The 25931-nt window shown below is 32.5% G+C and overlaps 4 protein-coding genes across 6 annotated transcripts in view; 2 read left to right on the forward strand and 2 right to left on the reverse strand.

Annotated features, from left to right (window-relative positions):
* LOC108914613 (protein pellino) overlaps positions 1 to 3287 on the reverse strand; it is a 40799-nt gene extending 37512 nt beyond the window's left edge. The window contains exon 1 of the mRNA XM_018720460.2: positions 2965 to 3287. Coding sequence (XP_018575976.1) covers positions 2965 to 2975 — 11 coding nt within the window. The 5' untranslated portion in view covers positions 2976 to 3287. The remainder of the gene's footprint in view (positions 1 to 2964) is intronic.
* A 5848-nt stretch (positions 3288 to 9135) lies between these two features.
* Positions 9136 to 15700, forward strand: LOC108914608 (DNA replication licensing factor Mcm5). Its single transcript, XM_018720452.1, has 10 exons — positions 9136 to 9420; positions 9475 to 9730; positions 9796 to 9968; positions 10076 to 10316; positions 10482 to 10919; positions 10977 to 11201; positions 11306 to 11398; positions 14798 to 14913; positions 14968 to 15239; positions 15412 to 15700. Exons 1-10 carry the CDS (start codon positions 9266 to 9268, stop codon positions 15639 to 15641), a joined length of 2199 nt encoding a protein of 732 aa, XP_018575968.1. The 5' UTR covers positions 9136 to 9265; the 3' UTR covers positions 15642 to 15700.
* LOC108914609 (alcohol dehydrogenase [NADP(+)]-like) lies at positions 15659 to 22952 on the reverse strand. Of its 2 annotated transcripts, none has more exons than XM_023455887.1 (6): positions 22777 to 22952; positions 22093 to 22196; positions 21770 to 21873; positions 21427 to 21630; positions 17686 to 17936; positions 15659 to 16065 (listed from the first exon to the last, which is right to left on the reverse strand). In XM_023455887.1, the coding sequence occupies exons 1-6, from the start codon at positions 22917 to 22919 to the stop codon at positions 15759 to 15761; spliced, it is 1113 nt and encodes a 370-aa protein (XP_023311655.1). In that variant the 5' UTR covers positions 22920 to 22952; the 3' UTR covers positions 15659 to 15758. The 2 variants fall into 2 exon arrangements, with proteins under 2 accessions (XP_023311655.1, XP_023311654.1); XM_023455886.1 differs by having other exon boundaries at positions 22093 to 22205; positions 22777 to 22951.
* A 1016-nt stretch (positions 22953 to 23968) lies between these two features.
* On the forward strand, positions 23969 to 24640 carry LOC108914610 (dynein light chain Tctex-type). Of its 2 annotated transcripts, none has more exons than XM_018720455.1 (2): positions 23969 to 24082; positions 24152 to 24640. In XM_018720455.1, the coding sequence occupies exon 2, from the start codon at positions 24165 to 24167 to the stop codon at positions 24525 to 24527; it is 363 nt and encodes a 120-aa protein (XP_018575971.1). In that variant the 5' UTR covers positions 23969 to 24082; positions 24152 to 24164; the 3' UTR covers positions 24528 to 24640. The 2 variants fall into 2 exon arrangements, with proteins under 2 accessions (XP_018575971.1, XP_018575972.1); XM_018720456.1 differs by having other exon boundaries at positions 23975 to 24082; positions 24158 to 24640.
* Positions 24641 to 25931: the final 1291 nt, after the last annotated feature.

Here is a 25931-nt window from a genome sequence, read left to right on the forward strand (position 1 = left end):
TAAGACTGAATAAACAATAAACCACAGTAATAAGAGCACTACGAAAACCACAGTAATACTGAATAAATAGGCATAGGTCAAATGAAATCAGCTCTGCTTAGATTTTCTGTGGGATCATTAATTCCTGAATAATTAACTATCAAAGCCAAAAAGGAAATGTTGCTGTTTCAAGAGCAAAGCTCTTGAACAACTCAAATTAAAAAGGATGAATCAAACTAAAAGAGGTGACAGGTGGGATTACCAAAACAAATTATTGAAGCCCGCGAACCTTTTGAAAGAGATGATTTCGAAAAAAAATTTTCGTCCATAAAACCGATAGTTTCAGATTCAGAAACTACAAACTTCAAGCTTCAATTACTTTTTTTTATTGCTCTAAGAGCATTTTCCGCCATTTTGAAAACCACCTACAAATTTAGGATTCTTTAACTAGAGTTTTTGTTTCCCTGAATAAAAAATTCCTAACGCGTTTTTGCGAACATATAAAAAATTATAGTAGGCCATGAGTTCGTAGCAATGTGAAACCAGCCAATAGTTACCAAATGATGACCTTTCAAGGCCATACCCAGCAGCCTACTTGTATTTAAGAGGGTGTTAACACGAAATACCATACACACTGATTTTTTAATGGTTCTTGACGATTTAATCTCGTTTACTGTGATAAGAACAGTCCTGTCAGTTTATCTCAACATCGAGGTTACGTCCTATTATTATTCAGCACAAAAATTATCATTTTTACAATGAAACGGATATAATATGATACCCAGAACTAAAAAAACGATTTGTTAAAACGATAAAACTATTTAACGAATGTGAAATATTTTTAATCGTGCGAGTCCCAGATAATTCAAATCTCAAAGCTCCGACTTAAAACATTAGCTTCGTGACAATTCCCGGATAAAATTCATCAAAATGGACAGTTTAAGTTCTTGGAAAATGTATGAGTCCTTACACCTTAATACTTAAACGGTTATAAAAGGAAATGCGTACATACTACATATTTTCACGGTGACACCCCACATGACACAACGCTAATTCGTAATTTTTTTAAACAATTTCCTGGTAGTTATAAATGTGTATCTCAAAAAGGAAGATAAGGATAAGGATGATCAAATATACGGGGTGTCCCAATGTTTTTTGTACGTTGAGCTGTACCACAGTCTCCGTGATCAAAATCGCCGATTTAACTAAACTTACCTCTTCTAAGTTGCTTCATTTAGCCGCTAGATGGCATTAAATTGCAAAAAAAATGTTTTTTTGAAATAACTTTGTAAGATTTTATTGAAATTTGGTAGGGTGACACTTACATAGATGTCACTTTATGACATAATGCATTTTCGATTTAAACCTGAAATAATTATGTGATGAAAAGTAATTTATTTGATAGAAATAGGAAAAACGAATTTTAATCTATAGAAACTTGTAATAGACTCTTATAAGAACTCAATATCGCCATGGTTACAGTTGGCATTATTTTCACGAATTATTATTAACAAAACAGTTTTTCGCAAAAATTTCTCTTAGGATAAATATAGTTTTAGTTAAATCTGTTTATTTTGAACGCAGGCAACTGTGTGGTACACAAAACATTGGACACCCTGTGTGTGAACAATATAAACATCACTCCACCACTTGAATACGGTTTTTCCACATCAAATATTTGTGTTCTAAGAATCATTACTGGTTTTTTCTTTTCTAGATAGCGTGTCAACTTAGGGTTACGAAATTTCCCCTTGTATTTCCATAACAATTTTTTTAAAGGTGGCTAGTTAAGGCCACATTATGACATTCCTCCACTGGCACAAATTACGAAATTTTAAATGACCTGCCAACTTTAGTTATCTATTTAAATTCATGTCAGACACGCCATAGTTCGTTTACGGGTAATGAGTAAAGACCGGAACTTGGACATTCGAGTCAAAAACAGGGCTGGTGACTTTGCTTTCATCCATGTCCATACTCATATATCGTGAAGGAAAAATAGTTTACGCAAAAAATGTAACTATAATTTTTATTACAATTGGAATTTGAAGACAAGAAATATTCCAAATTTGTTCTAGTTCTGTTACAAGTAACTCTCGAAAAAGGAAGGTTGTGAAAAACGGACGAAGTTTGGAAAAAAAAGGAACTGTACACATCAATAGACAATATTTCAAATTGATTTATTGATCTTTTCAATATTATTGCTTCCCACAAACATTTCATACCGCAAAAATGAATAGGTTTGGTTCTAAATCATATACGCGATTAATTTTTCTACATTAAATATGAACCATACGTTAAGTGTATACATTGTTACAATTGATCATTTAATGTAGATTTGTTATTCCAATTCGTTATTCATTTACTTCGTCTTATTATTATTCAATTTAGTAGTTAAAACAATTGTCCTACTGGTTATTATTTCCAACTATGTTCTGATTCTGACAAAATATAGGCATACAAAGGAGTAATAACAAAGAAAAATGGTGTTATTCTGTTATTCTTTGTTAAATGTTTGTTATGATTAAGTACAGTAATTAATAGTATTTTTAATCCATTTCATTTAATATGGTATGTATACAGCAATTCAATCCAAAAAAAAGAGAGCCTATCTCTCTTTTAACGTTACGAATGTATAAATTTCTTCAAATTAAACAAGAGATCGCAGAAAGCATGTAAACAAATAAAATAAAGTTTTCTAATGCCCGTACCCACTCAAAAACAAATGAATTCTATTATTTTATGAACGTATGTCAGTTTAAAATTAAATATTAACCCTTGTAACATAATTTTGAGTTGTTGTTAACTTATCAGTGTTTTAATTTCTCATTTAAACATAATTTAAAACAATAACATTTAAGAACGATATTTATAAAATACGTTACAGCTAGGTATGTATCAATAACAATTATTAATGACAGTGATTAGATTACAAACATATTTGAAACGTTGGAACAAGATAAATCAAATTGTAAGCATACTAACCTCTTAACCATATCTGCAGCCGTTTTAAACAGTTTGAATAGTATTTAAAAACACTGAAAATATCACTAATTTTTTTTAACAGAAGGCTTACTATCAAAGAGTACGAAAACTTGTTTACCAAAAGACATTATAAAGATTAACACTGGCACAAGCACAATACGCTGGAAAATTAACACAAAATTAACGTCAACCTAGTGTGACTAATACCCAAACGCACTGTCTCAGAACAAATTCGAAAAGATTAAGGAGTAAAGGCTGCTACAAAAACGTATTCCAACACTACGAGGTAATTGCAATTAAAACAGCAGGTTCTCTCGGCAACAATGGCGCTGGCGCCTGTCGATTCGTGGGTGATGACTTCGAGGTAATTTCGGTACATAAGCTCCGCGACATCTGTGGAGCAGAGGACAAATTTCTTAGCCACTGCTAGCACGTAGAGCGTGTCGCACACGCAGCGCAATATTTCTTTACGCTATGATTTACACGTTTGATTGGCGTCGAAGTTTGAGATTGCAGTAATTTTAAATGTAATACAGCTGATCAATTTTAATTTCACTGCAGTAACACATATACTACAGGGCGTTCAAAAAGTTTGGAACCCCCATCTATCTCAGGAAATACTGCTCAAACAAAAAAATAATTGGGACAAAAGTTGCTGGGTTTTGAGTGAGCAATCCATCGGTGACCTTGACTATGATCCTGAAGGTCATGTAGAGGTCAAGTTGAAAATTTTAAATGGAACCGTACACTTTTGAGCCGGAAATGGTAAGAGCGGAAATTTTACGGTCGAATGTCACCTTGACCATTGCAGGGTTTTGAGTGAGCAATCCAACGGTGACCTTGACCATGACCTTGAAGGTCATTTAGAGGTCAAATTGAAAATTTTAAATAGAACCGTATGCTTTTGACCCCGGTAATGGTAAGAGCGGAAAATTTTACGGTCGAATGTGACCTTGACTATGACCTTCAAGGTAATTTAGAGGTCAACCTGAAAATTTTAAATGGAACCGTATATTTTAGACCCTGGAAATGGAAAAAATGGAAATGTATACGTTCGGATATGACCTTGACCATGACCTTCAAGGTCATTTAGAGATCAACTTGAAAATTTTAAATGGAACCGTATACTTTTGAATCCGGAAACGACAAGAGCGAAAAATTTTACGTTCGGATGAGACCTTGACCATGACCTTGAGGTCATGGTAATTTCAAGGTCACAGTATTTCCAACAGCCTGTCTCCGAAGGTTCTCATCAGTGGAAAAATTACCGAGCTGTTAGGGTTAAAAGTGAGCAATCAAATGGTGACCTTGACTATAACTTGGAGATCGTTTACAGGTCAATTTGAAAATTTTTTGAATCAAATATTTAGGGAAGATTTTCCATTTTGCTCATTTCCGGGGGCAAAAATATACGGCTCCATTTAAAATTTTCAGGTTGACCTCTAAATGACCTTGAAGGTCATGGTCAAGGTCATCGCTGGATTGCTCACTCAAAACCCTGCAACTTTTGGCCTAATCATTTTTTGTTTGAGCAGTTTCTTCTGAGATAGAAGGGGAGGTTCCAAACTTTTTGAACACCCTGTATATACAGCATTAATTACCTGTACTAAGAAAAACGGTATTAGAGGATTTGGAAAATAAAATTAGGTAAACAAGCAACGTAATTACTAGGCGAAGAAGAAGAAAAGACCCAGAAAAGTAAAAAAAGTTTAAAAATGCTTTAAAAAAATTTAGTTAATTCATGTGGAGAAAGAATTGTTAAGTTATTTAATGTTGTTATGATACTTTGTTTGTCTCTTTAAAACGTATTTTATTGTTGTGAATATTTTCATTGTTAGGGCCAGACAAATTATTACGCTTAGCTTTTGTTATCAGCTAAATAAAGCAAATATTAGAGAACTGAATTACTTATAATTTAAACGATCTTCAGGCATTTTCATTTAAATTTTCGGCAAAAACTATAGACACAACAATAATTTGACAACTAACTTGACAAATGTCAAGTTATTTCAATTGTTTTTGGTGTATATCTGATCATGGCCAATTTGACAACAGGTCTGATACAAGAAAAACTATCCAAAAAAATAGAAAATTGCAAATATCTCCAAAAATAGTAACAGCAACCCAAACATAGCTTATATGGCTTGAAAGGTCTGCATTCCATAGAGTAAAAAAATACAGGGTGTTCCATTTGGCTCAACAAAGTTATAACTGTTTGAAGATATCAAAATGTAACAGCAAAACTGAAGCACCTAGTGTTAAATGTTTTAATTTCTTGGTATAGATACCTCGATTTAATGTTACCTATGCCCTTTACAGGTATTTACCTATCAAAAATCCACTTGATATCACGCTCCTGAAAAGAGTTACTATAGCATATTCCCAGACCTTTGCATTTGTCAAATTTTTTCTTTAAATATTAATATCTCAAAATCTATAATTCGTAGATATAGGGAATACTTAATAAAGTGACCCTCAAATTTCACATAGAATCCGAAAATGCAATAATATATAGTGTCCCATTTAAAATAACAAAGTTGAGGTCAACTTCCGGTATCACCGGGAGTGTTACAGGAACAAAATTATTATATTTGAAAAGAGCACATCCAAAAACTCTAGTGTGCCAATTTAAAAAATTAAAATCGAAGTAGGTTCTGAAATAATCTAATAAGACAATCACTGTGAAGTGTGAACCAACCGGTATATTTTTTAAAAGCGCACACTTTTTAAATTTCGAACGAAATGCCGATGACTAAAATCAAAAGTTGTATCACAATAAACGATTATTTAGCAAAATCGAAGAATAAAATGTAAATAAAAGATATACAGTGTAAACCCTTTCAAACGCTCATGAAAAATTTATTTATTGAGCGATTTAATTCGTTTTTTTTTGGAAGATAGAACTTAAAATATCTTATTACACCACATAACATTTTAATTTATTTTCGGTTATCAAAACCTAGTTATTATTTTTTTTTGGTGTCAAATTTGGAACAAAATATACCTATTTCAGTTTATAATTCTAGAAAGCATTGGTAATGCCTTAAATAAAAAAATAATTAGCCAGCAGTCCTGATTGTACAATATGTATACATATATACATCATACATTCATACATGGTATAGAAAAATTATCTGCTCATAATTTATATTTTCACAATTTTAGCACCATGAGCGATTTATAATTGTCTCTTGGCCAGACTTTAATAAAAAAATCTACCTTTTCCGAAAAACACCTTACCAACTTGATAAGGTGTTTTTCGGAAAAGGTACCAACTGCATAATAATTGTACATTCATCAAGTGCATGTATATTAGAAACATAAGTGCAGCAACTTTGAAATTGCTGTTGGTGTTCAAATCGTAAGTATAATAATAGTATACAAATACAGGTTGTCCGAAAGTGGAGTAAAAATTGTTGAAGATTCTACTCACTGGAACAATTCTTGTGAAACTGTTTTGAAAACTCATTATTAACGGAGTTATAATCTCAAAATTATTATTATTTTTACATTAAGCAATTTTTTTCAAACCTGATACACGCTTATTATTGGTAAAACTGACTCTTATTAACTACAAAATTAATCATAACTCCGAGAATAGCTCTTTATTTGTCATTAATTAAAGAATCTTCGAAAAGTGTCATCTAGATAGTGTCAAATGAACAACACGAACCGTTGTTTTCGGTAATAAAATTCATGGTACTTAAAGTTTTACAATATTTTGCGATCACGTTTTTCGTTTCAATTCCGGTAATGTTTATTATAATTTTGAAATTTTTCAATTTTTGTACATGTACCTATAGCGATTTTTGAAGATTTGCGTGCTTACATAGTTGTACTGTAATACAATTTTCAAATCCAATTTCATTTAGATATAAATAGCAAAAAAAGCAATAGAAATAGCTGCAAAAATAGGTAAATTTTAACAATTTTAAGGGATATCCCAAAATATCAAATACTTGCGGTCTTTTATTCTATTTTAAGAAATTTAGGTACGTTTTTTTTCTCAGAATTGGTCAAGATAACAACAAGAGCATTTTTTGTAAAATTTTTTAATGATCGATATTGTGCGTTTTTTTTTTTTCTAATTAGTAATAACCATTCATGTCTTTTAGGGCTTTATAATTTTCAAGCAGTTTACTTATCAGTAAATGAAATTTAAGGAAAAATATACTTAGCAAAATAATAAATACAAGATTTTGTGGTTTTTTAAAAAAGCGTCATAGAAATTTGTGGTTCATTGGAGTAAGCCAAGCATAGCGTTTTCAAATTTAGGATTTAAAAATACGATTTTAGGAAAATTGGTGTATTAAAAATTGATTGACGTTTTGGGGTATAAAAAATAGGTACCAATTTGAATTGCTTCATTAATTTTTTAATTTACTAATGGCTTCTCTACTAGTTGTACACCTACAAGGCCTTTATAAAACGGAACACACTGTATATAGGAGAAAATATTAATAAGTGATATTCAAAAACTAGAAATTATAAGCATTATTTTTCCCTCGCCTAAAAGTACCTACATTTACTGAAAATTCTTGCATAATATTAGGTATATATCTTAAAATATGCATAAAAAACTTTGAAGACTTAATAATTTTCACATTTTCGCATGCATAAAAAACTGGAAATAAAAATAGTTTCCATAATGACGCATTCTGGCGACAAGGTTAAATGGGGCATAAAAAAAGTATGAAAAGTTCATAAGTAAAGAACATTTTTTTTAATTATCAAATTTAAATAAAGGTACTTACAGCTTCCTCATTTTAACCATAATTTTCTTTAATTTGCAAACAGAAACGGACAGTTCGATTTCCCTGTTATGCACTAGACTACTTGCACACACTTTAACAGGACACATTTTTCTTTTAGACATTGTTTATAAACTGATAACAATAAACAGACTAAATGTAAAAACGTCGGGGTGTTCTTGAATTGGACTGGTAGGGATTCCATTTTATTAATTTTCTTGTTAATTCTTGTCTTTTCAAAACTTCTGCCTGTCTGCCACTAACTTGAGGACCACATTTTCAGGATGTGAGAAGTTTCAACTAGTCCGCCACAAGAACAAGACAGTTAGCGAAGATGCAAGAGAAGGAAAACATTTTGCAACTCAAACCCAGTTCGCCGATTGGATGGCGGATGAGTCAACAAGCAAACAAGTTGGGAAGGGAATTCCTGCGAGTTTAGACTTGTCTCTGAGTTGACGAACTTTTCGAAAATCATTATTTTGGGCACTATTTAAAATTTTTAATTCAATGTTTACCTATTGATAATATTAATATCCTACCTAAACTCAGTTTATACCTATCTATTATTTAAATATTTGTAGGCATTTAGAAAATTATTATTAAATGCATTACAAATTTCTTATCTTCCTCCAAAAGCAAGATAAAATATTACCTACCTATTAATTAAAAGCAGGGTTATAGAATTTGTTCTTAAACGTGTTTAGAATCTAGAAATAATTTAGTAACAATCCCGTTATTATAATGGTTAAAACATTGTACTTATATGGAAACTGATGCAACTTTAAAAATATATATGAGTTTAGGAAATATTCTTTCATTTATTAATTATTTACAGATTACATAAAATTATACAATTTGTTTTGTATCACAACATATGAAAACAGGTAGGTACCTTTTTATTATATACCTATTTATTATTATTTTATTTTTATTTGTTCAAATCAGATACTTACACTTAGATCACAACATATGAAAACAGGTAGGTACCTTTTTATTATTTACCTATTTATTATTATTTTATTTTTATTTGTTCAAATCAGATACTTACACTTAGATATAAACAATTACAATATCTTTAGTACCTATCTGGCTTAGAAAAACCATTGTACAAATATTGCTTTATTAATTTTTATATAAAATAATCTAATATTATAATCATTTAATTTACCCTTATTCCCGTATGAAAGATTGCTTAATTTGATATTGGATTTATTAACATAAGTATAGTAATTTTGAAAAAATCAAACCATTTATTTCACAAATATCACGTCACTTAATTTTTTTAATCGAAAAAAAATTATCTGCATTAATAGAGAAGTTAATAATTGAATGTACTCTTTAGATTTGAACGTGATATATTTTGGGGATATTATAATGATAAAGTTGGCACTATTTTTGTTAACAGTTTGACTGCCTGTTGTGCACTGTCAATTTTCATCAGAATCGCGCCAAAACGCTTATAATCATTCAGACGGAATTCATATTTGTGCCGATAATTTTTTCTTCATTAATAATCCTTTATTTGTCGTGACCACTGTGATTGAATTGAAATGGATGGTTTCGACAATCCAGGAGTATTTTTTAGCGATAATTTCTCCGTGGATGACAACCAAACCGATTTACAAGTGAACTTGCAAGCTATTAAAAAGAAGTTTAAAGAGTTTATACGTCAGTACCACACAGATAATTTTAATTACAAATACAGGTATACTTAATGACAAAAAGTTTTTAACTTTTTTTGACTTCCGTCTTGTTCTAGGGATACCCTCAAAAGAAATTATAATCTGAGACAGTACTACTTGGATGTTAATATTGAAGATGTCGGAAGTTTCGATGAAAATTTGGCCGATAAAATATATAAACAACCCTCCGAACACCTGCCAATCTTTGAAGAAGCTGCTAAAGAAGTAGCTGACGAGTTAACTGCGCCACGACCCCAGCATGAGGAGCAAGTTGAAGATATCCAAATTATGCTATCGTCTGATGCAACTCCGTCTGATCTAAGAGCATTAAAGGTAAGGATTTGTATAATGTTAAGTTAAAAAATAAGTTTTGCATTAAAATTATTTTATCTTTATAGTCGGAGGTTGTTTCTCGCCTTGTAAAAATTCCTGGAATTATTGTGAGTGCTTCAGGTATTAAAGCCAAAGCCACCAAAATTGCAATTCAGTGCCGCTCATGTAGTAACGTCATTCCCAATTTGCACGTTAAACCAGGCTTGGAAGGGTACGTGATGCCCAGAAAATGTAACACGTAAGTTATTAAAGTTTTTCATGTAAATATTAAGATTTGCATTTCATCTTAGCCTTATTTCAATTGAAAATAGAATTTTAAATGCAATATTTCATTATTTATTGTAGTGAACAGGCTGGCAGGCCTAAATGTCCTTTGGATCCTTATTTTATAATGCCTGACAAGTGCCATTGCGTAGATTTCCAAGTGTTAAAGCTTCAAGAACTCCCGGATGGTATACCTCAAGGGGAGATTCCCAGACACATGCATTTGTATTGTGACAGGTACTTGTGCGAAAAAGTTGTGCCTGGTAACAGGGTATTCGTACTGGGGATATATTCTATTAAAAAAATGAACAAACCGTCTCGGGTAAGATTTTGCTTTTTTAATTTATTTTTATTTTACAAACATTTTTAAGTGTGGTCAAAGTTTTTAAGGGTTTAGTGTAGAAGACCCAACATTACAATAAGCCATAAAAGTGGTTAACAATTCATCAAAGTTTTTTTTTTTTATTATAAACGACACTTATTCTAGAGAGAGAGTCGCGAAAAGGCAATAACCGGCGTTCGGTCGGCTTACATGAGAGTCCTCGGTATACAACTGGACAGTGAAGGTGTCGGAGCGTCAGGTACCGGCATAATCACAGCCGAGGAAGAGAGCGCCTTCCGCAGGATAGCCACTATGCCTAACCTTTACGAGAAATTGTCTTTGAGTATAGCACCTTCGATTTACGGAGCTACCGATATCAAAAAAGCCATCACTTGTCTACTTTTCGGCGGTTCCCGCAAAAAGTTACCAGACGGGTTGACCAGACGAGGAGATATTAACATTCTGTTGTTGGGCGATCCCGGAACCGCTAAGTCGCAGCTGTTAAAGTTTGTGGAAAGGGTCTCTCCTATAGCGGTGTACACCTCGGGCAAGGGGAGCTCTGCTGCTGGGCTAACGGCATCCGTCATGAGGGATCCTGCCACTGTAAGTTGTCGCTTTGCGCCTGATTTACGTTGATATCATTGGAATTAACGTTTTTAGCGCAATTTTGTTCTGGAAGGGGGTGCTATGGTGTTGGCGGATGGGGGCGTCGTTTGTATTGACGAGTTCGACAAGATGAGAGAAGACGACAGAGTCGCTATTCACGAGGCCATGGAACAGCAAACGATTTCTATTGCTAAAGCCGGGATTACCACCACGTTAAATTCTCGATGTTCCGTTTTAGCCGCCGCCAACAGTATTTTTGGGCGGTGGGACGAGACAAAGGTAAGCTTTCCTACAGTTAATAATTTTAACATGAATTTATGAGGTAAATTTCAAAATTTTTTTTCGTGAAATCTAGCTTACGTATTTCGAATTCTAATTTTCAGGGTGAAGAGAACATCGACTTCTTGCCGACAATTTTGTCCCGTTTTGATATGATCTTCATCGTAAAGGATGAACATGACAAACAAAGAGATATGGTGAGTTTCAGTGTTATTTTTTTCACGGTTTATGTACCGGGTGATTTTCTATTATGCCCACCCACCTCAACTTGTTTATTTGGGGCTGTAAAATTTTGTAAAAAATGTGAGTTGTACGATTTTTTCTGTACTCTTTGTACAGGTATTTGAAAGTTACAAGGGCATAGGATTAACAGTTTTCAAAATACAGCGAGTATTAATATTGGGGTTTCATCACTACACGACACACTTGTCTTACGGAAAAAATGTAAACAACTATTTTTGTGAAACATTTAGTAAATTTCAAGACAATTGTTTTCCAGTTTTTAAATAAAAAAATAAAATGTATCGATTTTGTAGTACGAAGAGAGTGTCATGCTTAAGATTTTGCTCGAATTTTAGTAATTATGAATATCTTAAAACAGGAACTTAACTTTTAATTAAATTATGAATTTGAAAAATATCTAATTAAAGTACCCAAAGATTCACATCGTCCAAATAATGATACGTATTAAAAATAATTTAGGGACTTACCAAAAAGCAAAACTCAGTCATTTTTAAACGCAAAACAAACTACAACATATGCTCAAAATGTCCACCATCACTTTCGATGCACGCACGACACCTTTGAATCCAATTTTCGTGAACTAACGCTAGAAAACACCTCAAGAAAAGGAAACAGTGGTACGCATAAAACACTCCGACACAATCCAATTCCAGATACCAACACAAACTGTCAAATTTTAAATTTATTATGCTAGTTATTTTTTAGAATTAAGCGTAAAGAAGTTCAAAAAAGTCATAAAAATTGTATGTTATGGTATTCTTTGCACACAGTTATGTCAATATTCCTTAATTAATCGAACTATTGTACGTCAAGTTGGAGATTTTGATAATTTTTTTCTCGGAAATAGTTTCTCCAAAGATCCTCTTAAATCTGAATTAGTTCATTTATTTCGTTCCTAATTAATTGTTTTAGGTGTACTATATTTTCAATATTATTTTGGTTTGTTATAACGGATAGACGTAATAAGCAACTACATATACAGGGTGTCCCAGAATAATGTGTACAAGGGAAGACCACAGATTCGTGGACTCAAAATATTGAGATTTAGGCTAATTCACCTATATCCGAAATAGTTTCGTTTGGCCGCTAGATAGCCGCAAAGTTCATGCAAATTTTTTGAATTTTGTAAATAACTCGAAAATGTATTATTCGAATTTGATTATTTTTGGGGTGTGGAGTTTCGCTTTCAAGCTACATATTTTGGTCATATACAGAGTGTTTTTTAAAACTTAGAATTCTTACAAAATTGATGTATATGGTAATATCGTGCCCCACGTTGGGCGCCATGTCTACGCCTCCGTTTCCTACTAGATGTTTGTTGCTCGATTTTTTCGAATCCGCGGCCTAATGAGACTCCTAGGAAGGCGTAGAACTTCGTGTTGCTTTTTTTGTACAAAAAAAAATCACAAAACTTTCGAAGATGGTTTGTTACTGAAATAATAGTCCCAGTTACGGTTTTACCGCGGCTCGAAAGTCGGTAATCAATTTGTATTTCGTATGTGTCTGTCACTGTCTAAGTTAACTGACGACTGATGACAGCGATGTCACCATTTTTTCGCTGTCTGTGATGATTTTGTAGGGTCCCCTGCAGAGAGCGATTTGTACTTATTTTACATTAATTTTATTTGAAAATCTCTGGTTCGGTGACAATTTTCTTATTTGTTAAAAAATCAACCACTGAAAGTGCACGTGGTGCTATTTCTGCATCACGTTTTACACGTTTTGTGCCAATGTTTTTTTTTCTTTTTCATTTCTTTTTTAAAAACAATTTTTAGGATAACTTCATCAATTTTAAAGATGATGAAATTTGAGCTTATTTTTTAATTTAAGGTCGCTAAGAACGCTTTTAAGTTTTGAATTTTCCCACATTTTTTTTGTTGGCAGCCGGTTAGTGCATAATGACTTTTTTGAAACGGTACTTTATTTACTTGAAAAAAAGCTGTATTTGTTGCATGCCACCGAAATGCATCATTCTAGTGAAAAATACAGGGTGATCCAGATTTTAATAGACGAACTTCGGGAAAGTACTAAACAACAAAAATTAACATCACTTTGCTCTATGAACATAGGCGCAGAGGCCCCCATTTATGAGATACAGGGCGTTGAAATGATCAAAAATAAAACATTTTTTTTTAAATCTGGAAAACCGCTTCATCAAATTTATCCAAATTTGGTACACATTTTTTTTTGAATATTTCTCCTAGTTCTGTATGCACACAGTCCAAATTCAAATACCAGTGGTGGAGAAACAATGAAGTTGTTTCCTTATTTAGAATAAAACTTCTACGCTACTGAATTAATTGGTAATATGAATACATTTTATAATGGTCTGAAATATTCTGGATGAAAAAACATTATTTTATTTTTGTCGAAAAGTGAGTTATGAGACATATTATGATGCGGTTTTCCCGATATTTAAAAAAATTATTATATTTTTGTTAATTTCAACGCCCTGTATCTCATAAACGGCAGCTTTCTGCGCCTATGTTCATAGAACAAAGTGATGTTAATTTTTGTTATTTAAAACTTTCCCGAAGTTTGTCTATTAAAATCTGGACCACCCTGTATATTGAAATTTTTTTATTGTTATAGACAGCCATTATGTCCATCGCCGTAACGGACAGTAATTAAATTTTTTAACTTTTGCAACTGAATAAAATATTTTTCATGATATAAGCGAATTTACCCCCATTCAAAAGTCAACGTCTACTGAAATAGCCCTGTCAATTTATATTTGTAGGTCAGTTTAAATCATAAAAAATATTTAGTTTTTTCAGAAATTTACCAAGAGTGTTTATTGTATACTCCAAATACTTGTACGACTATGGGACCGCCTAGCCGGGTGTCTTTGCCGGCGGATTTCGATCTGCCGAGGCAAGCATCATGGACGCAGGCTGGAATTTGGATGGGTGAGCTAAGGCAGGCTCGGGGACATGGCTGTGGCAGCCTACCAGAGACCTGGGTCGCCCAACATTTACCGCATGCGTGTGGTCCCCGATAAATGGTAATGAGAATAGAGCAAAGAAAATCTCTGTAACTCATGACCATGCTATCATACATAAACTGTACGAGACTTTGCCACCAAGCCACCGGTGTAGTAAATAGGATGGTTTGAAGAAAAGTACTCGAGTAATGAAGGAGGGTGTACAAGGGGCCTAACAAGGCCTAAGTGCCGTTGTGGAAAAACAATTCCACCACCCTCCGACATACATACATACTTGTCCGACTGAATAAAAAAAGAAATCTATTTTTCTTTGCAACGGTACTTTTTAGAAACATGCAAAGAAGTATACATTTTCTAAATGAAATAAGGTGATGTTTGGAAAATTAACGGACGTAAATCTTTGTTTTAGACGTTAGCACGCCACGTCATGGGGGTGCATATGAACGCCGGTCAAATCACTCAAGAACCGACGGAGGGCGAATTATCCTTAGAATTCATTAAGAAATACATCAACTATTGCCGAACGTAAGTGTCCGTTGGACAATTTTAACGAACGTATAAGCATTTTTTTCCGTTTAGGAGATGCGGGCCGCGATTAAACTCCGAAGCAGCCGAGAAACTGAAAAGACGATACGTTCTGATGAGGAGCGGGGCCAGCCAACACGAGAAAGAGGCAGAGAAGAAGAACTCCATTCCCATCACCGTGCGACAGCTGGAGGCTGTCATCCGCATATCCGAGAGCCTGGCGAAGATGCAGTTGCAGCCGTTCGCGACCGAGACTCACGTCGACGAGGCCCTGCGTTTGTTCCAAGTGTCCACGCTGGACGCCGCGATGAGCGGGAATCTCGCAGGTACGTTCACTATACAGGGCGTTCTTTAAGGACAGTTTGTTAGCAGACTTGGATCGTTACGATACAATATTTACAGATTTTGAGAAAACGTTTTTTTTTTAATCGTTTAAAGTCGTCCGTTGACCTCGAAAACTTGATTCGCTCCGCGTATAAGCGTTCGATTGCTTTGCAGGGGCAGAGGGATTCACGACGGAGGAAGAGCACGAAATGCTCACCCGCATAGAGAAACAGCTGAAGAGGAGGTTCGCCATCGGAACGCAGGTCTCCCAGCAGAACATCATCCAAGATTTTACCCAACAGCAGTACCCCGAGCGGGCCGTCTTGAAGGTGATCCAGACCATGATCCGACGGGGTCAACTCCAGCACAGGATCCAAAGGAAAATGCTGTACCGCATCAGTTAAGAGACACACAGTTATTTTAATTACCATTTTTTTTATTATTATAAATACAAGCTTTCACGGACAAAGCGTTTATTTCTCCGTACCAGCGAAGCACGAAATATTAACGTTTTAACGGGATCACTGGGCGTCCACCTTAAACGGGTATTCCGGGTGCTTTTCTACCCCCTTGAAGAAAAGGAAATTAAATATCCGCCCTTTCTCGCCCCTGTCCAACACGTCGAGCTTTTCTATGTCTTCGTCGTTCAGTTCAAAGTCGAAAATGTCGATGTTTGCTTTGATCCTGTCGGGATTACCGCTTTTTGGAATGACTATGACGTCCTGCTGTGTAAGGTGCCTCAAAAGGACCTGTCCTGGTGATTTTTTATATTTTTCTGCCAGTTCCGTCACTGTGGGGTGACCCAGTATATCCGGGAAATCGTCCAGACTGAAAGTATGAATTGGTAAGTAAAATTCATGAAATTTATTTACTCGTTAACACAATTTTGTAATACGAAATGTATGAATGCTTAATATACTGGCGACCTTGGATTTGACCTTGCCCTTAAGCTTCAAGGTCAAGCTGATTAACTTGAAAATATTAAAAGGAACACTCTAATTTTTAATTAGCAATCGATAAAGCACCAATTTTTATGTCCGAGTTTGAGGTCGGAAAACTTTATGTCCTTGCAGGTCAAATTAATTTTTCTACGAATAACTTGAAAAGATCGAATTGAGGATAATGTTAATAGCAAAATAAGAATTTTGAATGACAGATGTGATCTTGGGTTTGACCTTGGCCTTAAGTTTCAAGGTTAACCTGATCAACTTGAAAATATTAAAAGGAACACTACTTTTTAAATAACAATCGATAAAACACCAATTTTTATGTCTGAATTTGAGGTCAGAATCCGATTCTTATATGTCCTTGTAGGTCATTGTGAGGTCAAATTAATTTTTCAACAAATAACTTGAAAAGATTGAATTGAGGATAATGTTGGCAGCAAAATAAGAATCTTGAAGGACAGGTGCTGACCTTGGGTTTGACCTTGGCCTTAAGTTTCAAGGTCAACTTGAAAATGTTAACAGGAACACAATTTTTTTAATTAATAATCGGTAAAACACCAATTTTTATGTCCGAATTTGAGGTCGGAAAACTTTTCCTATATGTCCTTGTGGATACTTTGAGGTCAAACTCATTTTTCTCCGAATAAGTTGAAAATATTGAATTGAGGAAAATGTTAATAGCAAAATAAGAATTTTGAATGACAGACGGTGATCTTGGGTTTGACCTTGGTCTTAAGTTTCAAGGTTAAACTGATCAACTTGAAAATATTAAAAGGAACACTTAATTTTTTAATTAACATTCGATAAAACACTAATTTTTATGTCCGAATTTGAGGTCCGAAAACTTTTCCTATATGTGCTTGTAGGTATTTTGAGGTCAGATTAATTTTTTTCCAAATAAGTTGAAAATATTGAATTGAGGAAAATATTGGCAGCAAAATAAGAATTTTGAAGGACAGAGGGTGATCTTGGGTTTGACATTGGTCTTAAGTTTCAAGGTTAAACTGATCAACTTGAAAATATTAAAAGGAACACTTTATTTTTTAATTAACATTCGATAAAACACCAATTTTTATGTCCGAATTTGAGGTTGAAAAACTTTTCCTATATGTCCTTGTAGGTTATTTTGAGGTCAAACTCATTTTTCTTCGAATAACTTGACAAGATTGAATTGTGGAGGAAAATGTTAATAGCAAAATAAGAAATTTGAATGACATAGATGGCGACATTGGATTTGACCTTGCCCTTAAGTTTCAAGGTCAACTTGAAAATATTAAAAGGAGCACCCTATTTTTTAATCAGCAATCGATAAAGCGCCAAATTTAATGCCCGATTATGAGGTCACAAAATTTTTCAAGTATGCCCTCGTAGGTCATACGGAAGTACAAAAATCATAATTTGTTTGATGAAAAGACACACTGAGGGTACAACGGGAGCGATATGTCATAGAAGGAATGTAAAAATCTACGTTTTTCTACTAAATAAAAAAAAATATACTTACGAATAGTTGTACTTTGTGTTGAAATGCACGTTCGCTCCGGGGCTCCCTAAAGGCGAGTACGCAGTCACCGCGACATTTAATTTCTTGCAAGTGTCTCTTAATTCTTTCTGCTGTAAGTACGCGTGTAGTTCAACTTGTAGGACAGCCGGTTTAATTTCGGCATTTTCGTAAATTTTGTTTATTTGCGCAGCGTTAAAATTCGACAGGCCGATGGCTTTCGTTAGTCCGTCTTTAACTTGTTGCTCCATAACCTGCAAAATTAACATAATACTCTTCGCATCAGATCGACATACCACTTGAAGTGTGCAAGTTGATTTTCTTGCGATCAACTAATCTGATTTTGACAATCTTTTTTTATTATACATTTATTCCCCAGTAACATAAGGTAAAGTAAATTTCGGTTTTCAGCATACCTATACCGAGTGTAAGAGAGAATAGGTTTTTTTTCATCGAAATCGAAACAAATAAGGGTGAGCTAACTAAACTAATGAATATCTTCTCGAATCGCAATATAATCCAGTTTTTTCTCAACAATTTCCGTTATTGCTTTTGTTAATTGAGATATAGTTAAACTGGAGCGTACCAATTTATTGCAAAAATGTTAAAACTTAGACATGACAGTGGTAATAAAAAATATTGTTTTAGTGTTGTTAAATCGTTAAAATTGACAATTAAGAAATAAAAATTGTTATAACTTTATTAAAAATAAAATACAGGGCGTTTATAAAGTACTTGTACAAACTTTAAAGGGTGAATCTTTGACTAATTTTAAGATAAAAAGTTCATATGAACATGGGTCCGCAACGGACCTTCGTTCTTGAGATCGTCCAAAAAAAAAAGAACGCTTTTTGCGAATTTTTATTTTTTCCAATTATTACTAATTTGGTTATAGTAATTTGTAAAGTGATAGTGTAACATGACTCTTTTTCGCTTACTTACTCTTAATTCAACTTACAAAATTCCAACGCAGGTTTAATTTTAAACCCGTTTTTTTTACATAACGGCTGCTTTCAGTGACAAATACCGAGAGTACTTTTGTACGTAAAATTGAATGGGCAAAAAATGGCACAGTGTGACACAAAAGAGTTACGGTTATTTAAAGCTACGTACAAAACTATGTGGCACCCTCTAACATTAAACAAAAAAACTAATGTAAATATTTGAGTTTCTCAACATCAATACTCCCAGCTTCTTGAATTTCGTCAAATTGCCATGTTATTGAACAAAAATATAATCAAAATACCAACAAAAAATGTTTTTTTGGACCCTCTACTTCAAGAACCAAGCAGTTGCGAATCCAGGTTCATATGAACTTTTTATCTTAAAATTAGTCAAAGATTCACCCTTTAAAGTATGTGCAAGTACTTAATAAACACCCTGTATATCTATCCCTCTGAAAAGAAGGTTTATATTTTTTAAAGTAAATTGAAAAAAAAATTGAATTTCATTAATTTTTCTGCTGATGATTTTTTAAAATTTCTCATATCCCTTATACTGGGTGTAACGTAAAAGTTGGGAATAAATTAAACGGTGGATTCTATGGTTCAAAAAATAATTTTTTCTCATATGAAGTTATGCTCTACGGGTTTTCTTTTCCAAGCTACAAGGCGCTAAAAAGATTCAAAAAATTTAGTTTTTCTCCAATAACTTTCGAACATCAAAGAAAATTGTCCTACGCCACTGGTAAAAACATTTTTTTAATATTTTTTTATGATTCACTTTTTATTTTAAACAAAATTACCCTCTTGCGTTTTATTTGTAGCTCTTGTAATTTTTCCGTAAATAAAACTTTTGTAAATACCATTTTTCCCACTGCTGACATAGGAAAATAAAAGTAACAAAAACATTATGAAGTAAGCTTTGAGTCAGCCACCGAATATGGTCAAAGGGGCATTGAGAAAAGACTTTTGCATTGAAAATGATATTAAAAAACTAAATTTTTTTAAATTATTTAGCACCCTGTAGTTTGGAAAAGAAAACCCGTAGAGTAACTTTATATGACAAATATTTATATTTTAAAATAAAAAATCCACCGTTTCATTTATTCCCAACCTTTATGTTACACCCTGTATACTATAACTCTGGAACCAATTAACGAATCACTACGTTTTTTTTTTAAATAAGCATTTTTCCGAGTACTTTCAAAGCATAATTACAAAAAATTATAATTCTAATAAATTTATAAAGTTCTATTTGTTTATAAGCGCAAAAATTATGCATATTTTTAAACAATTACCACGGCTCTCCTAATTGATTTCAATTTTTCTGGATGCATTTTAAAGTTTGTGTCCTTTTTTATGTGATAAAATTTTCAAGTATCTAGAAGTCTTAATTTAGGCCCAGTTAAATTTGTAAAAATTTCAATTTTTTTCAAAAATCTGAATTGCAAAATTATTACTCGAAAATTATCGGACCGATTTTAACGAAAATTGGTGTGATGCTTTATTACATCAAAAAAAGATTTTTTTGGCCAAGTATGAAGATCCTACCTATAATATTAAGTACTTTTAAAAATATCGCAAAAATATTGTAATTTTTTCACTTTTTTTTTGTTTTTGCTATATTTGCAAATTTTTTTTTATTTGAAAATAGGTATATCATGTGTAAAATTTAATTACGAATATTTTTTTCCTTTTCAATTTTTCTCTAAAATAGATAGTTTTTGAACTGTGTTGAAAAAAAATTGAATTTTTCCAATTTTTTCACTATTTGTTTAATAATAAGTTTAGCACACGTTTTGAAGCACGCATAGTCAAATTATGTTTTGTTATATCATTTTAGAACCATTAAAGCAAAAATTAGCGATATTATATAAAACATCTACATCAAAACAGATTCCGCCTGGTCTATTAACTTCTAGCCTCCCTAACGCTGTTAATTTTAATACCAGAAGAAAAAGTCAATAGACCATTTTTATGTAAAATTTTATGCTCCACAACTTTTATAAGAACTTTTTTTCTCTAGCTCTTACCCCTTTTAAGTTATTTTGGAAAAAACTATTTTATTTTTTATGCCCTTTGTAACTAAAACGAATCGTTCTATGACCCACATTTATATGAAAGTTTTTGCTTAAAATCATGATGTTCTATAACCCGATGAAGTTGTCCCATTCAATCCGAAAACACCCTAAATATAAATATATAACGATCCAATTATTTGGATGTCTATCTTCCGATGGTAGGTCCAAAGTAACGCTTCGTGCGAGTATGCACTGAATAGCAATGACATTTAAGATGTCACACATTTTATGGGTTATATCTCACCCACATTTGTTTACCCAGATGCATTAATTTAACTGTGTATCTCAGCTAATAACAGGGATAATAGCCATGTTTCATTTACTTGAGATTTCAGCTAATGTCGGCAATTTTCTGACTGTTGATTGGTCAATTAAGTGAGATTAACGGAAATCTCTAGTAAATAAAATATGGCTTATGAATAATGAATTATAACGAACACAAAAATAATTTTTTAAAAAAGATGGAGCTACAGAATGCCTAAAATAGATCTTCACTATTGCAGCTGGCACACTCTGTAAGCCAATGTTAGATTTAGAGAAAAAATGTATTCTCTCGCACATATTTGTAGGAAAACTGAATCTTTTCAATTATTGAAGAACAAATCTATGAACTGAAAAAAAAAATTAATCATATACGCCATTCGCAAGACATTTTACTGAAATTAGTGTCCAGTTTTATTTTTTATTTTCGTTTTTTATCAAATAGTGAAAAATTATATCACCTTCCAAGTTTCGACGATATCGCTTTCAGTATCCAGACTAAACGATCCATCTTCGTTGACCGAGGGCGTCAGGTTTGCCTCATTCAAGTGAAAACTAAACGGCATGTGTACTAAATATAAATCCACGTAACCAAGCTTTAATCGTTCAAGGGACATTTTGAGGAATCTCTTCACATCTTTTGGACGATTCCCAAAATTGGGTAACTGCAATGTTTTTGTACATGTATTATTTCAAGAAAAATATATTTTTGTATAAGGTGTGGCCCTCTAAGAACCAAAACATCCCTCTAAACATACAACATACACAAACAGATTTTTTTTTTAATTAAAAATATTGCGTTACCTTGGTAGTAATAAATAGATCTTCCCGTTTTCCTTTTCCTGAGCTAAACCATTTTTGTAGGGCATTGCCAATACTTTCCTCGTTATTATAATTAAAAGCTGTGTCTGCAATAAAAACTTAAATATATCACCAGTCTCTGAGCGAAACATATCCGACATATATTTTATATATGAACAGACAGGGTTGGTTTTTAATAAAGTAATTTGTATGCATAAAAATTTTGAAATGTTGTAAAACTAATTTTTTAAAACAAATACTTTAGCTCTGTTTACAATAAGTAGATACTTCAATGAATCACAGTAATAAAACCAACGAGTAGTTACCGATATGTCGATATCCCTCCTCTAGAGCAACTGAGACAGCGTTTTCAACTTCTTCAGGTTGCGCCCTCCAGGTACCAAGACCAACAATTGGCATATCATGTCCACTAGATAATCTTATTAATTTCATATTAAAAATTAATGAATAGTAAATTTCCGACTATTTTTAATACTTTTGTAGGTTTAAATGATTAGACGGCGATGTTCTATATTTAAACTATCCGATGTTAAAATATAAATGTTCTTGAAACTATTTTTAGATTGAAAATATAAAGTTTGATTTGAATGAACCTAACAAGTGACAGATATTATCGTTACTATTATTTTTCAGCAGCAGCTACTTGTTTTATAAGGGACAAATAGACTGTATTGATTTTATTTAGAGGTCAAGGAAAAGTCACAAATTTACAACCCTTGTGATTTTACATTGGCACTGGAAATTTTCTAACAAGGTTTCCAAATATTTTACTTTAATATGCAAACAAATAAATATGTTTAAACTGCATGCAATATATTTTACCTTACCAAGTTGATTTTTTTAAAATTTTATAATCTAGTACAATATACATGAATTTTTCAGAGATAATAACTGAAATATACTTACTAAAAATAAAATACATAATGGAAACATTGTTCTAAAATTATGTTTCAAAAGTAAATAGAAAATATCTTTGTTATTTAACGTACCTTACATTTTTATGGTATTGCAAATTGGAAGGCCTGAGATGTGTCGTGTAGGATTTAATATAAGGCTTGTTTAAAACATTTGCACTACATTTAGGAATATTTAATAAATATGTAAGTGATCTACATATCACTTTTTCAAACATTTTAAAAATTGTATTTTAATTCAGGTTATGTTGGTTTTTTCAAAATTTGTGATTTCATAAACTTTTGTTCCATTGACCATAGTCCCCATAGTCATAGATCATTCAGACGGAAGATATATGGATAGTTGCTTGTCCCTAGATAAATAAATATGAGTTGTTTTCGTTTTTTAGATTAAATTGAAGAGGTTTGTTTACCTGATGTCGATGACCATTTTTGATGTGTTTTTCTGTCATACATTTTTTTATTTATTGAGATTTGCAGGGTATATTTTTCCTTCTTTATATTTAAACGTGAAAATTTTGCGATTTAAATCAGAGTTCGGTGACAAGAATGACGTAACAAACAGACGACAGATGATGTCATGCAAAGTTCACCACTGAACTTTACAGTTTAATGCAAATAATCACGTTTACTGAACGAACATAAAAACGGTACAAAAAAATTGTGTTCAATTATCACGGATTTCTTAAATTAATTTAAGAAATCCGTGTCAATTATACATGCCTTGATTACTTTTCATTTTCAGGCGTATTCAACACACGATTGCTTAACGAATTGATGTGATTTTTTCAGAAGGTGATCCAGATTCAGTGATTCGGATCAAGGAATTGAACCGTTTTGCCCACCTATAATCCAAGATCACTAAAATCTCCATAGATCATAGCTAAAAAGTATATACAGATATAATTTTCTGTGGATGATTTTTGGCATTGATCGAAATATTCTACTTCAGTCAACGTTTTTGGACTATATCTGTAAATGACTACTTTGTGGTCCATGGCTTTTAAAATAAGTATTAGCAGGTTTGTACTAATGTAAAAGACAGTTTAAAAAACAGTGTATTAAGTGTTAATTAAGCTATTACTTATTTACTTGAAATACAACTTAACTTCCATGCTTCGTTAAGGTACTTCTAAACGAAGAAAATTAATGAAGTCGATGGAATTTACAAAAACATTTTTATTTCTTGTATTTGACAAATGAACACGCCTATCTGCCTGAATCATACCTACTGTTGGTTGACATATGTTCAATGTTGACTTTTGACATTGACATTTCATATTTGTATTGTTAGGTTGTGGGGTGGAGTTATTTCTAGAAATTTAAATAAGTTTTATTACGAATTCCCTTTATCTGAGATAATAAATTTAAATAGATATAAGTAAGTATTTTTGTTTATTTAGTTTTTTGAGCAAAATACCTTGTACATGTATACTATCACTGTTATCAGTTTTAGAACTGTTATGGAGAAATCTGTACAGGAAGTCGTGGAACAGGACCTGCAAGAAGAGGGTCAGTTTGTTGTGGACGATGTGAGTAAAATTATAAAGGATGCCATAGAAACTGTCATAGGAGGCAATGGTTATCAACAGAACAAGGTTAATAACTGGACAACGGCAGTCGTGGAAGCATGTACAGCAGAGTTGACGAAACTGATGAAACCCTATAAATACATCGTTACGTGCACTATCATGCAGAAAAATGGAGCCGGTTTACACACCGCAAGCTCTTGTTATTGGGATAACAACACAGATGGAAGTTGCACAGTCCGTTGGGAAAATAAGACCATGTTTTGCATTGTATCTGTTTATGGTTTGGCTATATAAATTTTATTCCACTTTACAATTAGATTATGCTGCTATAAACCCACTACATTAATTTATGATGTATTAGTTAAATAGTTAATTGTAACGATTGTTTAATATATTTTTTTATTTCATTTTAAAATTTTTGCACCCAGTGATTAATTCAATAAATTGATTAATGTGTTCTATGGGGTTTGACATTTTACGATATGGTAAATGTGCAACTATTTGAAACTTGAGGCTGAATCTCGATAATTTAAACATGTTGTATTGTTTAAAACCTAATATGTAAATGAAAGTGATTTTCTTATATCACGAGACAGTAGATAAAGGATTGTATACGATTGCTTATAAGAAATCAGTAAGATCTATTTAAAGCTCGTTATGTAACCTTGTGTAACAAATTTTACGAAACAAAATGTAAAACATCTAGAATAATTATGGAATTACGGATTATCATTTTGGCTTTGCAGTGCCTGATATTTGTAATTTTAACTGACTGAAGCATCTCTTGGTAAGTATTCATTTCATATCTCGCTTATCTTCAAAGAGATTTTGTGGAAAAAAGTTAAAGAAATCCTTAGCATATTTAGAAAAACAAGTTCCTGGAGAGTGGAAAAAGAGGTTCATGATTTATATCTTGTTACATACTATACAGGGTGTAACATAAAGGTTGTGAATAAATTAAACAGTGGATTTTTTATTTTAAAAAATAAATATTTGTCATACAAAATTATGCTCTACGGGTTTTCTTTTCCAAGCTACAGGGTGTTAAAAAATTTCAAAAAATTAGTTTTTTAATATAATTTTCAATGCAAAAATCTTTTTTCAATGCCTATTTGACCATGTTCGGTGGCTGAGTCAAAGCGTACTTCACAATGCTTTTGTTATTTTTATATTCCTCTGTTAGCAGTGGGATAAAATGGTATTTACAAAAGTTTTATTTACGGAAACATTACAAGAGCTAGAAATAAAACGCAAGAGGGTAATTTTGTTTAAAATAAAAAGTAGATCATAAACAAATATTAGAAAGATGTTTTTACCAGTGGCGTACTACAATTTTCTTTGAAAAACCTTATGGTACAATCCGTACGCGCGCCACTGAGTAACTTACAAAATCGATTTTTTTCTTGTAACTAGGGGATTATCAAATTAAGCTAAGGCTAAAATTTCGTTCCATTATCTTATAATGTTCGAAATTTATTGGAGAAAAACTAAATTTTTTGAAACTTTTTAGCGCCCTGTAGCTTGGAAAAGAAAACCCGTAGAGCTTAACTTCATATGAGAAAAAATTATTTTTTAAACCAAATAATCCACCGTTTAATTTATTACCAACCTTTACGTTACAGCCAGTATATTGAAGCACAAGTGGGGGCATTTAATTTATGTATACTGAGTGTAATATTTAATAAATTTATTTAATTA

This window comes from Anoplophora glabripennis, unplaced genomic scaffold (assembly GCF_000390285.2).
Source record: "Anoplophora glabripennis isolate ALB-LARVAE unplaced genomic scaffold, Agla_2.0 scaffold974, whole genome shotgun sequence".
Lineage (NCBI taxonomy): Eukaryota > Metazoa > Arthropoda > Insecta > Coleoptera > Cerambycidae > Anoplophora > Anoplophora glabripennis.